General features: G+C 55.0%; 2 protein-coding genes across 9 annotated transcripts in view; one reads left to right on the top strand and one right to left on the bottom strand.

The window, feature by feature from the left end:
- The window catches only part of Pi4kb (phosphatidylinositol 4-kinase beta), a 40,299-nt gene extending 36,000 nt beyond the window's left edge, over nt 1–4,299 (top strand). For 5 of the 6 annotated variants that reach the window (XM_048358170.1, XM_048358169.1, XM_048358171.1 and 2 more), the window contains 3 exons: nt 1,554–1,686; nt 2,255–2,375; nt 3,441–4,299. In XM_048358170.1, the coding sequence (XP_048214127.1) occupies nt 1,554–1,686; nt 2,255–2,375; nt 3,441–3,622 (436 nt within the window). In that variant the 3' untranslated portion in view covers nt 3,623–4,299. Of the gene's footprint in view, nt 1–1,553; nt 1,687–2,254; nt 2,376–2,984; nt 3,048–3,440 lie in introns of all 6 variants that reach the window. The other variant, XM_048358174.1, reaches the window with a different exon arrangement.
- A 149-nt stretch (nt 4,300–4,448) lies between these two features.
- On the bottom strand, nt 4,449–14,300 carry Znf687 (zinc finger protein 687). Of its 3 annotated transcripts, XM_048358167.1 has the most exons (10): nt 13,146–13,282; nt 11,967–12,142; nt 8,034–10,147; nt 7,715–7,893; nt 6,939–7,115; nt 6,667–6,829; nt 6,231–6,557; nt 6,015–6,127; nt 5,718–5,850; nt 4,449–5,582 (listed from the first exon to the last, which is right to left on the bottom strand). In XM_048358167.1, the coding sequence occupies exons 3-10, from the start codon at nt 10,128–10,130 to the stop codon at nt 5,085–5,087; spliced, it is 3,687 nt and encodes a 1,228-aa protein (XP_048214124.1). In that variant the 5' UTR covers nt 10,131–10,147; nt 11,967–12,142; nt 13,146–13,282; the 3' UTR covers nt 4,449–5,084. The 3 variants fall into 3 exon arrangements, with proteins under 3 accessions (XP_048214124.1, XP_048214122.1, XP_048214123.1); XM_048358165.1 differs by lacking the exons at nt 11,967–12,142; nt 13,146–13,282 and adding an exon at nt 13,712–14,300; XM_048358166.1 differs by lacking the exon at nt 11,967–12,142 and having other exon boundaries at nt 13,146–13,269.
- Between the last annotated feature and the right edge of the window lie 540 nt (nt 14,301–14,840).

A 14,840-nucleotide genomic window follows, 5' to 3' on the forward strand; every position in this document is an offset into this window, starting at 1 on the left:
ACACACACACACACAATGTAGGGCTGTTCTTGTTTAGGTGCCAGAAAGCTGGGGTGGGGGAAATTATTGGAGCTGATCAACTCTAGGCTTCAACTTGTGAAAAATATATGCTGAGAAGCCAGGTTGGTGGTGAAAGCCTATAATCCTAGCTACTTGAGAGTAGAGATGGGAGGACCATGGTTTGAGGCCAGCCTGGGCATTAAAGTTTGCACGACTCATCTAAACCAATGAGTGTGAAAGCATAAGTAGGAGGATCACAACCCAGGATACTAAGCCCAAGCTTAACATGAGACCTTGGGGCTGGGAATATGGCTTAGTGAGTAGAGTGTCTGCCTAGCATGCAGGAAGCCCTGGGTTCAGTTCCTCAGCACTATATAAACAGAAAAGGCCGGGAATGGTGCTGTGGCTCAAGAGGTACAGTGCTAGCCTTGAGCAAAAAGAAGCCAGGGACGGTGCTCAGGCCCTAAGTTCAATCCCCAGAACCAGCAAAAAATAATAATAATGCAAAATGGGCTGGAGGCAAGGCTCAAGAGATAGCCCATCTTCCTAGTAAGCATAAGCCAGTGAATCATGCCTGAAATCATAGCATCTCAGGAGGCTGAGATCTAAGGATCAAAGTTTGAAGTCAGTCTGGGCAGGAAAGTCTGAAACTTATCTCCAATTAGCCACACATGCACACACAAAGCGAGAAGTGGCGCTGCGGCTCAAGTGGTAGAGTGCCAGTCTTCTCTCTTTAGCCTTGGAACCTTGGGCAAAAATATTCTCTTGGGGTGGGGGGACGACTCAGGTGGGCCTTGTTCTCCTTCTAGCCCCCTCCTCTTTTGGCAGACCAACTCCAGAAGGTAGCCCTCAGACACAGCTTTCAGACTAACAAAGCTTCTATTGACAGTGAGAAGATTGGTTATACTGAATAGGCCAGGCCTCACATGCTTAGCATGTTAATTGTTCTTTCCACTGGCCATTCATGTGGGACTCACAAAGACCTAGGATTTATCTCCCTTTAACTCTTCTTTCCCTACAGATGGCCTGTAGTACTTGGCTTATGAGGTTTTTAACATAAGTGATTTAACACTTAGTGTTTGAAATCCCTATACTGTTTTACATCGAAACACACTGAGCCTGCTTGCCTCCTAATTGTTGCTCAGTTTTGATGGAGCTTCATTCTGCAGTGAGCTGATAAGAATTACAAATAAAACACAGGTAAATCTCTCCAGTATGGAGGCCACCCACCTAGCCAAGTGCTCGGCTTCTGTGACAGCTGGCTGGCGCCTCAGAGGCCTTTGCTTCAGGACTTGCTAGATTGAGCTCAGTTTGGGTGCTAGATGTAGGATTTCTGGGAAACTGGGATAATCTCAAACTATTTTAAAAATTAATTTATCAATAGTGGTTTCAGATACCACAGCCTTTAGTGGTTCTTTTTAGATTTCCTTTCTTTCCATCACTAACTTTAGGTCCGAGGAGGTTGGAGCCAGTTATGGGCAGGAAGGTAACATGGCTGAGTACTCCCCTGCCTGTTATTCCATGGCACTACTACTGCTTCTTTCTTTTCTCAGGCACAATGGAAACATCCTTCTGGATGCAGAAGGCCACATCATCCACATCGACTTTGGCTTCATCCTGTCCAGCTCACCCCGAAACCTGGGCTTTGAAACATCAGCCTTTAAGCTGACCACAGAGTTTGTGGATGTGAGTCAGAAAGGAGGTGGTACCTCTAGAATCACTGTATTCTTTCTCTGTCATGGGAAGAGAACTGGTGGATTTCCCTTAGACTTGGGAGGAACAGAACAGAAATAACAATAAGTCAGGATGAGGCAAGATTTCCTGGGAGCTTCCTGCCCTTGTAGGTGAATGAGGAAAAAAAATAAACAGTAAATGAGGAAATAACAAATGAGTTGGCATGGTTGCTCCAAGAGAGTAACTAGTTCTTTTATTTTTTTATTTTGTGGTCAGTCGTGGGGCTTGAACTCAGGGCCTGAGCACTATCCTTGAGCTCTTATGCTCAAGACTAGTGCTCTACTACTTTGAGCCACAGCTCCACTTCCAGTTTTCTGGTGGTTAATTGGAGATAAGAGTCTCACGGACTTTGCTGCCAGGGCTGGCTCTGAACCACGATCCTCAGATCTCAGCCTCCTAAGTAGCTATGATTACAGGTGTGACCTACCAGCACCTGGCTGAGGAAGTAGTTCTGAAGGCCCTTGGGACAAGGACCCTACTTGCCAGAAACACTTTTGTTCACGTGACTTTCCCTTCCCAGGTAATGGGTGGCCTGAATGGTGACATGTTCAACTACTACAAGATGTTGATGCTGCAAGGGCTGATCGCTGCTCGCAAACACATGGATAAGGTGGTGCAGATTGTGGAGATCATGCAACAAGGTGCGGCTGGGGGCAGTCCAAGTCCCAGGGCGCCTCAGGATTCTGCTCAGGTCGGGGCCCTGGAGCTTAGGACTTCCAGAAAATTGATTCCACTGTGAGATTCAAGTTTACCCTGAGGATTTCTGGCTCTGACCCAGTGCTGTTTTTCCTTCAGAACCCTGGCAGAGCTGGGTCTTGGGTGGGAGGAAGGAGGCAGCAGAAAGGACTTCTTAGGCACCCTCAGGGAGAGCAGCCCTAGTTTCTGGTCCTTCTAACAACCCTATCTGCTTTTGAATGTTTGTCTCCTGCTCCCGCATCATTTTGCCAACTCAGGTGTTTCTATTCAAATTCCTCCCATTCCTCTGTGACCTCTCAGTGCCCTGGCCTCAGCCACCTGGTATGCCACCTTCCTTTTCATACTACTCACACATCCTGCCCTGAGTTTTGCTTTCTGGTCTTTTTATCTCTATTATTCCACTTCCTGGTTGCCTTCACACCTGTAGTTGTTTGATCAGGATGTCCTCTTCTACCAGCTTTTCTGGGCCCTCCTCCTCCTCCTCTTCCCAAGGCTCGAGGTGTACATCAGGTCTGAGCTGCCAGTCTCCTCCCATCCCTACCCCTACCCCACAGGTTGTCGCCGTTGCTCAGGAGCATCCCCGTCTGGCCCCGTGATGACGGTGGCCCAGGTCATCTGTGAGTGTCAGACGTAGCGTAGACAGAGTCCTGCAACCAGATAAGTGTGCAGGGCCCATTCCCAGAGCCTCTTCCCAGCCTTCCTTCCCCCTGGGCCCTAAGCCTCTGCTCCCTCAGCCTTCCTTACTGGGGGAGAGATGGTGTGGGCTCCCATCCCTCCTCTACCCATATGCCCTCACCTACAAAGGGGCTAAGGAGTGTGGGGTGAAGCTGGGCTGAAGACAGGGCTGCCCACCAACTGCTGCTCTCTGCACCAGTGCACTAGCACCTTTACCATCTCAGGCCTTTGGGGAAGGGAGGGGAGGGGTACTCAAGACCTGACTCTGCATTCCTGGTGGTGGTCACTATTGACTTGGCTTCCTATCCATCTGTGACCCGTCCCCTGTCCCCTAGGTTCTCAGCTGCCTTGCTTCCACGGCTCCAGCACCATTCGCAACCTTAAAGAGAGGTTCCACATGAGCATGACTGAGGAGCAGCTCCAGATGCTGGTAGAGCAGATGGTGGATGGCAGCATGCGGTCTATCACCACCAAACTCTATGATGGCTTCCAGTACCTCACCAACGGCATCATGTGACACTCTCCTCAGGCCCAGCAGTAGTGGGGGGCATCTCTGGCACCCTCTCTGGGAGGGCCCTTGTCGAAGAAACCCCAAACCATGAAATCCCACCTACCCAACCATCTACCCAAGGGAAATGGAAGGCAAGAAATACAAAGGATCATGTGGTAACTGTGAGAGCTTGCCAAGGGGTCCAGACTTGTTGGGGTTCCCATGCCCCCTGCGGTGTCAGTATTACCACCTGACAAGACTCCAGGACTCACTGCCCTCCAGAGAACAGATGATGAACGAGGGGCACCAGGGCCTTTCGTCTCACCAGGGTAGGATCTGAGGCTCTTTCCACAGGCCATCTTATCTTTTCTGGGCCCCAGCAAAGGGAGAAGAGTGGGTTCTTGGTACTTAGGATTTGATCCTATGGTTGGCCTTTGGCCATGCTGCTGCCCAACTCTCCTCTGCCAGGGACTGACCCCTAGCCAGAGTTCCTCTTGGTAGGTGGGCTGACACAGGTTCCTGAAGTTGCTGAGCTTCCCTGTCATGGGGATGAGGGAGGGAATTACCACAGTCCCTCCGGCGTATTGAGGGTATTGGCCTAACCATGAGGAATTCCTGACCCTCATACCTTCCTTACACCCAGGGAAATGGCTCTCAATTTTTTATTTTTAATTTTTGTCTGAAATAAAGTCCTTAGTTAGCCACCTGTGTCATATCTGAGTTGTTCCTTTCTTGAGGGGTGGGAACTGCATCCAAGATCCAAAAGGCGCACATGCCCCAGGTGGAAAAGCTTCTGACCCCACCCCTCCCTCTTGAGTCCATTGTGCAAGTTGTACAAAAAGAGCAACCTGAGTGGGGATTAAACCACGAGCAGTTTTAATGGTCTGGTTTTCTCCCTCCTGTTTTCTCCCACTGTTAGTATTATTATTACAAGAATAAAGGATTCCTGAGAGCCTGTCTCCTCCTCTCCCTGGGCCCCTCTGACAGGACATCCCCACCAACCTCCCCGCTGAACTTCTGGGGGAAAAAAAGAATAAAAGGCACTGCAGGGTGGGGGGTGTGCGTGCCAGGGTGCTAGGGCAGGACCTAGCCTAGAGAACAAAATCCTAGTCTGCCCTGAAGGAATCGTGGAAGGTTGTATCCAGCCCCCCACCCCCGCCATCAGTCATTCCTTGTGCCTGTCTAGCAGGCTTTACCAAGGTCCCATCCTCCCACCCTCAGTCACACACTGAGGGTCTGCAGCAGGAACATAATTAGTGTTGGGCTCAGAAAGGAGGAATGGAGAGTTCATCTGACTAGGACCCAAGGGAGGGGAGGTTACAAATCACTATAATCCTCAAAAGCCTTTTCCTTCAGGATCTGGAGAAATTGAACAAAATGGGGATGTTAAACAAAGTCCCCAGCCCAGGGACTGGGTGGCAGCAGCAGTGAAACCCAGGCTTCCTGCCCGAGGGGGGTCGGGGAGGGCTGGGCAGTCCCAGCCTGGGGCCTAGTTATCCCCACTGCCCCCCTGCCGAGCCCTGATGAACGCCATGCCATGCGTGCGGAAATGGGTCTTGAGGTTGAGTGGACTGTCACAGCTCTTGCCACAGACCTTACAGGTGAGTGGGCCTCCAGCAGCAGACAGGAGTGACTCTCCACCCTCTAGGTCAGACCGTGTGGGAGGGGCAGCCTCTTCCTCCCCATCCTCCAGCCCCAGGGCACTGGCTCTACCCACACCCCGTTTCTTCTTGTGGCTGATGAATCGGTGCCTGCTCAGGGAGCCTGGGGAGGCAAAGCACAAGCCACAGTCCAGGCACTGCTGGGCACCACCGTCCACCCTCAATCCCACCATGAGGCTTTGCTCCACTGAGCCACTGCTCCTATAGCGGACTGGACCATGGCCACCTGACCCAGGGCCACCCCTGGGAGACTTGGCTGGCGGTGTTGTGCTGTCAGGCTCCTCACTGCAGGAGTCAGAAGACTGACGGCGCTTCCTTCCTGATCCCTGGAGAAGAACGGGAGACATTGGGCCTTACCACCCCCCTCACTCTCTCAGGTACCTTCACCTGGCTTCCTGCCAGGGTCTGCACCCTCCAGCCTCCCACTCCGTGGTCTCAGTATGTACTGGGCCTCTGCCTACCTGGGCTCTGACACCCGAACTTCGAGCTATGGTACTCCCTGACTGGACCCCGAGGGGCAGGCCGTGCCGGACCTGGACATGCTTCTCGAGGATCAGGCGGCTGCTGAAGGTGCGCTTTCCTTCTGTGCAATACCTGAAACCAGGGGAGAGGGCAGAATGCGCCACAGGCCGAGCCCACAGCACCTGCGGGGGGGCTGCCAGAGCAACGGAGGCCTCAGCCACTCGCCCCAAAGGAAGAGGCAAGCAGGAAGGTACTCTGGGTCTGTGGGCTGGAAAAGAGTGGGAAGCAAAGGTTACCTGCATGGGTAAACTCGCTTGATTCCCTCGTGATTGACCCTGACATGGCGCCTCAGGCTGGGGCCAGAGCAGAAGGAGCGCTCACACAGGCGGCAGGGGAACTTCTTCACTGACTGGGAGAGCAGGGGGTGAGAGTTCAGAAAGCCCTGCCCCATCAGCACACAGCCAGCCCTGGGGCTTCCTTGCCCATCCTATCCCGACCAGGGGGCCACCCACCTTGCCATGCTCCTTCTTCATGTGAGCCACGTATTCATCACGCTCAGGGAACCAGGAGTGGCAAAGGCCACAGGTCCAGCCTCCGGGCCCCCCACCCCCACCTTTGACGCCCTTGCTTCCCAGTTCCCGCCTGGGCCGTTTGGTGGGGCGAGGGGGCGAGGGGGAGCTGGGTGGCTCTTCTTCTGAAGATGAGGATTCCTCAGTAGCAGGGGCTGCCCCTTCCCCAGCCACAGCCAGCTCTTCAGGTTCAGTCTTGGGAGTGAGAAGGGCACCTCCACCCCCTTTCCCAGCAGTTTCCTCCCCAACGCGTCCAGACTGATGGGTGTTCTGGGAAAGACACAAAGCCGGTGGCTGTGGTGGAGTCCATACTGCTGGAGGGCTGTGCAGACCCAGCCCAGCCAAGCACCCATTATCCCCCGGCTCTGGGTGCCTGTACCTTGAGATGGTCCAGCATGGTCCTTTTTTGGGCAAAAAGCAGAGGACAAGATGGGCACTTAAAAACACTGACGCGCTGGGGCATCAAATGTTGGTCGAAGTGTGCACAAAGGAGGGGTTTGTGAGTGAAGACCGTGTCACACATGGCGCACTTGTAGATCAACCTGTGCGTAGAAGGAACAGTGCAGACACGGGGAAGGAACAGGTGGAGCCCTCCTCCCATCCGGCCCTCCCACCCACCCCACCTCCCTCTGCTCAACCCCCAGGTCTCACTTGGCTTGCTGCATGAGGAAGCTGGGATGTTGGGAGTAAAGGTGGGCATGGGCGCTGGGTCCAGACTTGAAGGCCATGGGGCAGATGGGGCACTTGTGGAAAATCTCGCAGTGTGATGTCTGGACATGAGACTTGATGGAGTTCACACCTCCAAACACCACTGCACAGCTAGGGCACCTTGTGGAAGAAGCAGAAGACGCAGTGGTGAGGCCCGGGCATCTCCCAGGCCCCCCAACCCCACCCTGTACCTATTCTCCTAGGCCTAGGTGTGCTCTAAGAAAGAAGTCAGCAGCGGAGCATGAACAATATAGGAAGGGAAGAGCGGGGGACCCAGTCCCCAAGGGGACCTGAGGCAGACAAGCTGCAGCTCCAGCAGAGGCCCTGCTCTCCTCCTGGGGATCCCCAAGAGGAATGCCTAAAGGCAGGCTATGATGTCACAGGGCTGAGTCCCACAACCAGCAGAGCTGAGGGGTGGAGAGATGGATGTCGCTTGAGGTCATTTAAAAGACAGCTGCTGGGGCTGGGAACATGGCCTAGAGGCAAGAGTGCTCGCCTCATACACATGAAGCCCTAAGTTTGATTCCTCAGCACCACATATATAAACAACGGCCAGAAGTGGCGCTGTGGCTCAAGTGGCAGAGTGCTAGCCTTGAGCAAAAAGAAGCCAGGGACAGTGCTCAGGCCCTGAGTCCAAGGCCCAGGACTGGCAAAAAAAAAAAAGGTCTGCTGAGACACTATGCCCTGAAGCTCTACCGGGGAAGAGGGGTTCACCATACCTGTATCCTACACGGCGAGAGAAATGCAGACAGGCCTCCTGCAGATGGGTTTGGAAATTGGCTTGAAGAAAGTTGCCTCCACATTCAGGACAGACGTGAGGGGGTCGGTTCTTATGCGTGCGCTGATGGGCGCTGAAGCTGCAGCGATTGGGGAGCATCATGGGGCAGGAGGGGCATATCTGTTGAGAGGGTTAGACAAGGTTAAGCTGGCAAGGGTGCCATCATCTCCATGATTTCTCCTAACCCAGCCTGCCTAGATCCTGTCTTCACAGTGTCTGGCGGTCCCCTCCCCGGAGAAGGGCTGGGGAAGGCAACTCACATTGCTGGTGGCCCCAGGTGCAGGGGGCCCCAGCTGCTGGAAGTGGGCCGCCATGCCAGCCTTGTCCCGGCACTGCTCCTTGCACTCCAGACAGCGAAAGCATGTGTAAGTGGAGGAGGCAGGGACAATGGGCGGCTCTGTGGAGAGTGGCAGCACGGGGGCTTCGGTGGCAACTGTAGTAATGGCAGAGGCGGTGAGAGCCCCCTCACTCTTGCCTAAGATAGGCAAGGTCAGAGGTCCGGGGACAGATGGCACAGTCACAGGCAGCAGAGGTGTGATGTCTGGCTGCCCCACCATCTGATCAAGGGCTACAGGTCTCATGACTAAATGCGAGCACTGCATGACAAGCCCCTTGTCCTTGTGCTCGCGTGCATGCAAGAGTAAGCTGCATTTGTTGAAGAAGACCAGACGGCGAGCACAGTGGTTGCAGGTGACCTCAATGCGCATGCTCCGGCGGTCATAGTGCCGCGCCAGGCTCTTTTCCAGTGAGAAGGCATCCCCACACTCCAGGCAGCGGTAGCCTGTTGGTGGCAAGGCCAGTCCAGCCTCCGCCGGTGGACTCAGGTTTGGTCTGTAGGCAGGCAGCAGGTTCTTGCTGTTGAGGATTTTGTTGAAAGCTTCCACCAGGCTGGACTGAGTCCGTGAGATCACCGTGCTACTTGCTGTGCCTGGAGCGGGAACAGGCTTTGAAGGCTGCACCATCAGCAAAGAGGCACCGTTTACTTTCTGTGCCCCTGTTCCCAGCCCTACCCGCACATCAGCCTTGGACAGAGCTTGGGGCACCAGGCCTAGCACATTCTTAATCATCTTAGGGCTGGTGGCAGCTCCCCCAGGCAGAACCACAGCTTTTCGAGCCACACTAGCTGCCATGAGCATAGCAGTGCTGGCGTTCTGGATGGTGGCCACAGGCAACACTGTGCCTTTCAACCTAGTGCCATCACCCAGCTGTACACTCACCACCTTCGGACCATCAGGGTTTGGGGTAACGGGGGACAGCTTCAGGAGGCTAGCTTCAGCCAGGAAGGCCCCTTCAGCCAAGGGGCCAGGAGGGTCAGGGTCTGAGGGAACCCTGGTGACAGTCCTTGTGATACTGCCACAGGATGTTTTAATGGTCTTGATCCGCACTTTAAGGGGCCTGGAAGAGTTAGAGGAGGCAGGGGAATCATTGCTGTCCTCGTCTGCAGCATCAGCTCCACTAGAGGGGCTCTGGGGACTTCTCGGGGGTGACTTTTCCACTGGCTCCTCATCTTCTTCTTTCAAGGGCTTACAGCTGGGAACTCGAGGGGAAGCAGGTGGGCTCTGATGCCCTGGAGACTGCTTAAAGGACACCCCAGTGACCTGGGGAGGGGAGGGACTAGAAGGGGCATGCGTGGCTTCCAGGCTACAGCCTGAGCCTCTCTGGGCTAGGCCTTGGGAATGACTAGGGCTGCACCTTTCCTGCTTCAAGGTCCCTAGTGGTGGGGAAGAACTCGATGGCACCAGGACTGGGCTGTTCTCTGGGGCTAGCTCAAAGGAAGAGGGGAAGGGAGGTGAGGTCATGGCCCCGTGCTGAGGGGGTGAAGGTGCAGGAGGCAGAGGATCCGGGTGCTCGCCTGGTTCAGGTCCAAAATGAGCAAAGAGGTCCAAGGGAGCTTTGCCTTCCATAGTCTTTTCTTTCCAGGTATCCCCAGTGGGAGGAGCTGGAGAATTGGGGGTTTCTGGGAGAGATGGCTCAGACCCATCAAATCCATTTTGCATTAGGCAAGGCCCCACAGTCCCTTCCTTAGTTGCCTCCCCAGCTGGGATCTCTTCCTCTCCTGAACCCCCAGCCAGAGGCTCGGGCTGCTCAGGACACACTGTGTTCTTGACAATGACACTGACTGTAGAAGTGTCTGCTGGTGGCAGGCCATGGTCAGAAACTGGAACTTCAGAGTCATCTTCAACAGCTGCTGCAGCTCTACCTTCAGTTTCACCTCCTACATTGGGTCCTGGCTTCTCTGGGCCCCCTGGCCCCTCATTTTCTTCAGAACCAGAGTGGATGGCTTCATTCGCATCAATATCAGGGATGTCAAAGGCAGCAAGAAGGTCATCAAAATCAGGGGTCTTCATGTCCCCCATAACAGCAGCCCCCAGTCCTGATGAAAACAGGAAGAAGGAGAAACTGAGATGCCTGTAATAGAGACCTTAGACCTCCTTCAGGATCTCCAAACTCAGCCCTTCCAACTTATACATCTTCACCATATTACAGGATCCTAGACAGCTGCTGCAAATGCTTAGGGTGCCAAACCCTAAATCAGGTTGGTGGACACAAGGAACAAGAGAAAATAAGTAAGGGAGATTCTCAGAAATACATGGAAGTCAGGCACTGGTGGCTCATACCTGTAATCCTAGCTACTCGGGAGGCTGAGATCTGAGGATTGTGGTTCAAAGCCAGCCCAGGAAGGAGACTCATCTCTAATTGACCACTATAAAACCGGAAATGGAGCTGTTATCAAGTGGTAGAGCGCTAGCCTTTCAGCTGAAGAGCTTAAGGACGCCACCCAGGCTCCGAGTTCAAGCCCCATGACCGACCAAAAAAAAAAAAAGGATGAAAAGGATGGAGACAATGCTCTAGGTCTAAGAATTTATTTGTATCAGCATGGGATTGATTCACTCTCTTCATGGACTTGGTGTTCACAGAGATTTGTAAAGCCATCTATATAAAATAGTGACTAAAACCAAGACCTGGGACATTTTTCCAGTTTACTTTTATCACAAGGCTGCTCCATAAGCAAGTTATTCCACTGCCTGACTTTTACTGTTCAAAAGAGGGGACAGGTGATCTATCTATCTATCACAAGGTTATTCTAAGCACATGAAATTGTGAATATGAAAATCAGGATACAATCTATTATTACAGCTGAGCCAAACAAGTACAAGAGCAGCTGGAAGGAACATCCATTGGACAACTAGAGCTGGGGTCAGAGACAAGAGTCAGGGGTCATGTAAGGTCAAGGGTGGACACACGTGGGCCACCAGAGACATCTGAAGATTTAACTTAGTAGGGAGAAAAAGACTCAGGAAGATCAAGATGGAAAGAATATGACACAGGAACAAAAAGAAACAGAAGAAAGAAAGACAGGAGGGGGGGCGGGGGTGGGGGACTGTGACAGCAGCCTAGTCACAAGGGCCCAGGTCCTCTCCAGTCGCAAACACCTGCTGCTCGCTCACCTACCTTCCCCAGAGTACCTTCTCTTTCCTACCCATCTTGCTCTCTCCAGGCTAAAGCTCCAGGGTATAAGAACATCCAGCACAATTGCCACAATGGGGGAAAGTCGGTTCCCTTCCCTTCCCTTCCCTTGTCATGTCATTTCTGCTCTGAGCTCCTCACCCCAAGTCTATCCCTCCAAATCAAACTCCATCTTCCTTTCACAACAAGAGTCTAAGAAGTCTCACTCAACCTCCTACCTGGCCCAGTGTAAACAAACAAGTACCACAAGAACTTATGGGGCACTTAATCAACAAGGAGACCTGATCAGAGTCTACCTCCTCCCAGTTCCTCCCCGTAAGAGTTTCTGTATCTAAAAGAAACAACTGAACAAGTCCATCCTTACATAGTCCCTGCTCAGGATGCAAGCCATTTCCCAGGGCCAATTCTCTCACCTCTCCCCAGCCTTTCCACTGTAACTGGAGATAGTCCCAGCAGGTGGCGGCTGGCATTGCTCAAACCAAGGAGGGGGTTGGGGAGATGGGTACCAACCACAGGAAGAAAGGGGAGTCCACCGTATGCCCTCCCCCCCCTTACTTAATTCTGCCGACTCTGGGTTTAAACAAAGACCTTGCTTCTGCCCTCCTTTGCTTGGATCCTTCCCCGGACAGGGAGAGTCCACTCCGGCCCCCCAGCAAAAGGGGCTGGTGGAGCACGCAGGCCGGTGGTCACTATGAGAAAACACCTGCGAACTTGCCTTTACTAACCATCTGCCTCTCTGGCCAGTGACTGACTTAGAGGTCATCCCACCGCCACCTGGAGCAAACAGCCGTCCAACCAGCGGAGGCTCCCCAACTCCCAAGCGCAGGCCTTTCTGCGGCTGCTGGCTGCGGTGGCGGGTCTCCAGGGCTCCCGCCTCGCCCGCCCCCTTCTCCCTGTGTTCCTCAAAAGCCAAAGGAGAAAGGGCTTAACATTAAGGGGTGAACAGACGGTGGTGGGGTTGGGTGGGGGCTCCAATGCCCTCTGCCCAGGGCCAAGGCCTGCTGCGTAAAGGGCAAGGGGCCGGGCGCCGGGCCGGGGGCGATTATTGCGGCCAAGCTGGGCAGCGAGCGGAATTAAGTCTCTGCCATCTGCCGAGGGCTGGCGCGAGGAGCAAGTCTGGGGGTGTGAGGAGGGGACGGGATGCACGGGAGGGGGGAGAGGCTAGCGGGGAAACTGAGGCGTGCGGCATTTCTTTCACTTCCACTAGCAGCAAAGTGAAGGCCGGGCCTCGGCCAGGCCAGGCCCTTCGGGAGCAGCGGCAAAGCCCCTCGGGCATTGAACTCCGGGGGAGTGATGGGGAGGGGGTCGATGGCTCAGGGAAAGTGGGCAAAGGGGAGGGGGCATCCCTGCGTGGCTCTCGGCTCTCCAGTCGGGGTCTGTCCCAACTCCGATCTCATCCGCTCCACTCCGAGCGCGGACGCTCCGGGGCTCTAGAAATTGGGGAGTGCTGCGGACGCGCGTCGGCCCCCCGGCGCCAGCCCGAGCGCGGCCCGGCCCCGGCGCTCCCCCGCGCCCAGTTGGGATGCAGGCTCGGCGCGAGCCCAGCGCCGCTCCCCCGCCCCCATCCCCGGGCACGGACACCATTTTAGGTCGCGACATCCCGCAGCCCGCAGTCCCCGGACTGCACTTCATTGCCTCTACGACTGTGGGGCGCCGGGACGTGGGGGTCCCGGGCCCGCCCCCCACGGTTACCTGGCTAGGGACTGTGCTTTCAACAAGCTGAGAGTTTGGACCATCCGCCCCAGGTGATGAAGGCGGTGTCGGGGCCTTCCAAGAAGCCGCCCCAGGGGGCGGCGCGGGGGGTGGGGGTGGGTAGTTGACCAAGTGGGGGAGGGGCGGGGGCATTTACCCGCCCCCCCCAGGGGGCGGAGCCAAGGGCGGGTATTTACCCCTGGCACGCTTACTTGTTCCGTTCCCAGTGCGGGTTAGACCCGACGGCTTCTACCCCGCTGCAGCCGCCACCACTGCCGTCGCCGCCGCCCTCCCCGCGGCCACCGCTACTTCCTGCTTCTCTCCGGTTCAGCCTCCTCTCTCTCTCGGCTCCCTCCGCGCTCCTGGACAGGGCTGCCCGCTTTCATACTCGCCATTGGCTACTACCTCTGTCACTCAGTCCTTCGTCCCGCCCACCTCCGCGCTAGGTTGGCCTTAAGTACTGCCGCTCGGAACTAGCCCTGCACAGTCCTCTTCTTCTCATTGGGCCCGAGGCCTAGGCCTTCTGAAGAACCCTCCTCCCATTGGCTACTCTGGAATCCACCTGCCCTCTCTGCGCATGTCAAAAGCGATTGGGCGCCACGACTGTCGCTCAAGAAGAAGCCAGCCAGAGTCCTGGCTTTCCGACCGGAGGGGTGCCTATCCAGGTGCGTGTCTCCCCCTCGCTCCTATTGGCCGCTGGAAGCTGGGAGCTGTGGTTCACTTATGCAAATTTAAAGAACTCTTGGCTTCTGTGTGGCGAGCACTCTGAGAACCTTACCGACTCCAGGTGGAATCTCGGTGCTCAGACCTGCTGATGCCTTCTTCCTCGAGCTGAACCTCCACGTCCGCGGTGCTGTGCTGTAGTCACAAAATGAGACGTCACCCCCAAGCATGACGTCATCTGGCTGACCAGCGCCGCTCTTCCCTCTGCATCGTTTTTACATCTGGATAGACTAGGTCCTCCAGCAGGCCAGCTCCTCCCTTGGCGGGAGACTTTGGCCTGAGCTTGGGGTTTAGCATGTGGAAAGAACCGGGACATCCAGCAGGGACCGGCTTGCGGACCGGAAGTTGGGGAGGTGACGTGGCCTGGACCATTTCCAAAGGGATCTAAAGGACGCCTACTGATGGGCCTCCTGAGCCCTGGAAGGTGGGGATCCTAGATGCACTTCCCACCGAAGAGCCCTCTTACCTCCCCTCCTCCAGCACTGAATGAGGCTTAGGAGCCAGGTTGAGCTTTCCCGCGCTTTCTTGCCCCACCCCCTGGAGGCGGGGAAAGGGCGGGGCTCCTGGGTAAAATGAGGCGCTGGCCACCCCCTCGCCCCCACCCCATTCGGCTGGCATTCGCAGAATCCACCTGCAGTTCCTGCGTGCCACCTGGCGCTCCTGCTGCCACCCGGCTCGGAGCTCCGCCGCCCACCGGGCCTGCAGCCGCCCTCCAGGAGCGATGCTTTTCATATGTACTTTTTTGCAGGGCTAGCTCGCAAGAGCAGACACTACCACTGAACTACATCCTCTAAGGAGATAGTATCACGTGCCCTAGGGTCCATGAACGTTTAACTGAGAATTCTCGGGCTCATACGCAGTTTATAAAGACTGCATGGAATTGTGTAACACGGCAGCTAGGTGGGGGTTGGGGGCCACCATTTAGCATATGACTGCTCTGGGCAAGCCACTCAATTACCCTGAGCCTATATTCTCATGGATGAAATGAGGATTTTAATATCCACCTGGTGAGATTTTTATGCTGATAAGTAGTTTAGGATACATACAAAGTCTAGAGCCAGTGGCTCACACCCGTAAATCCTAGCCACTCAGGAGGTTGAGAACCATGAGGTTAGAAGCCATCTTGAGTGGACAGATTAGAATGAGACTTGGATATCAAAAAGACATTTGCACTTCCATGTTTA

This window comes from Perognathus longimembris, chromosome 11, assembly GCF_023159225.1.
Source record: "Perognathus longimembris pacificus isolate PPM17 chromosome 11, ASM2315922v1, whole genome shotgun sequence".
In the NCBI taxonomy this organism is placed as follows: Eukaryota; Metazoa; Chordata; class Mammalia; order Rodentia; family Heteromyidae; genus Perognathus; species Perognathus longimembris.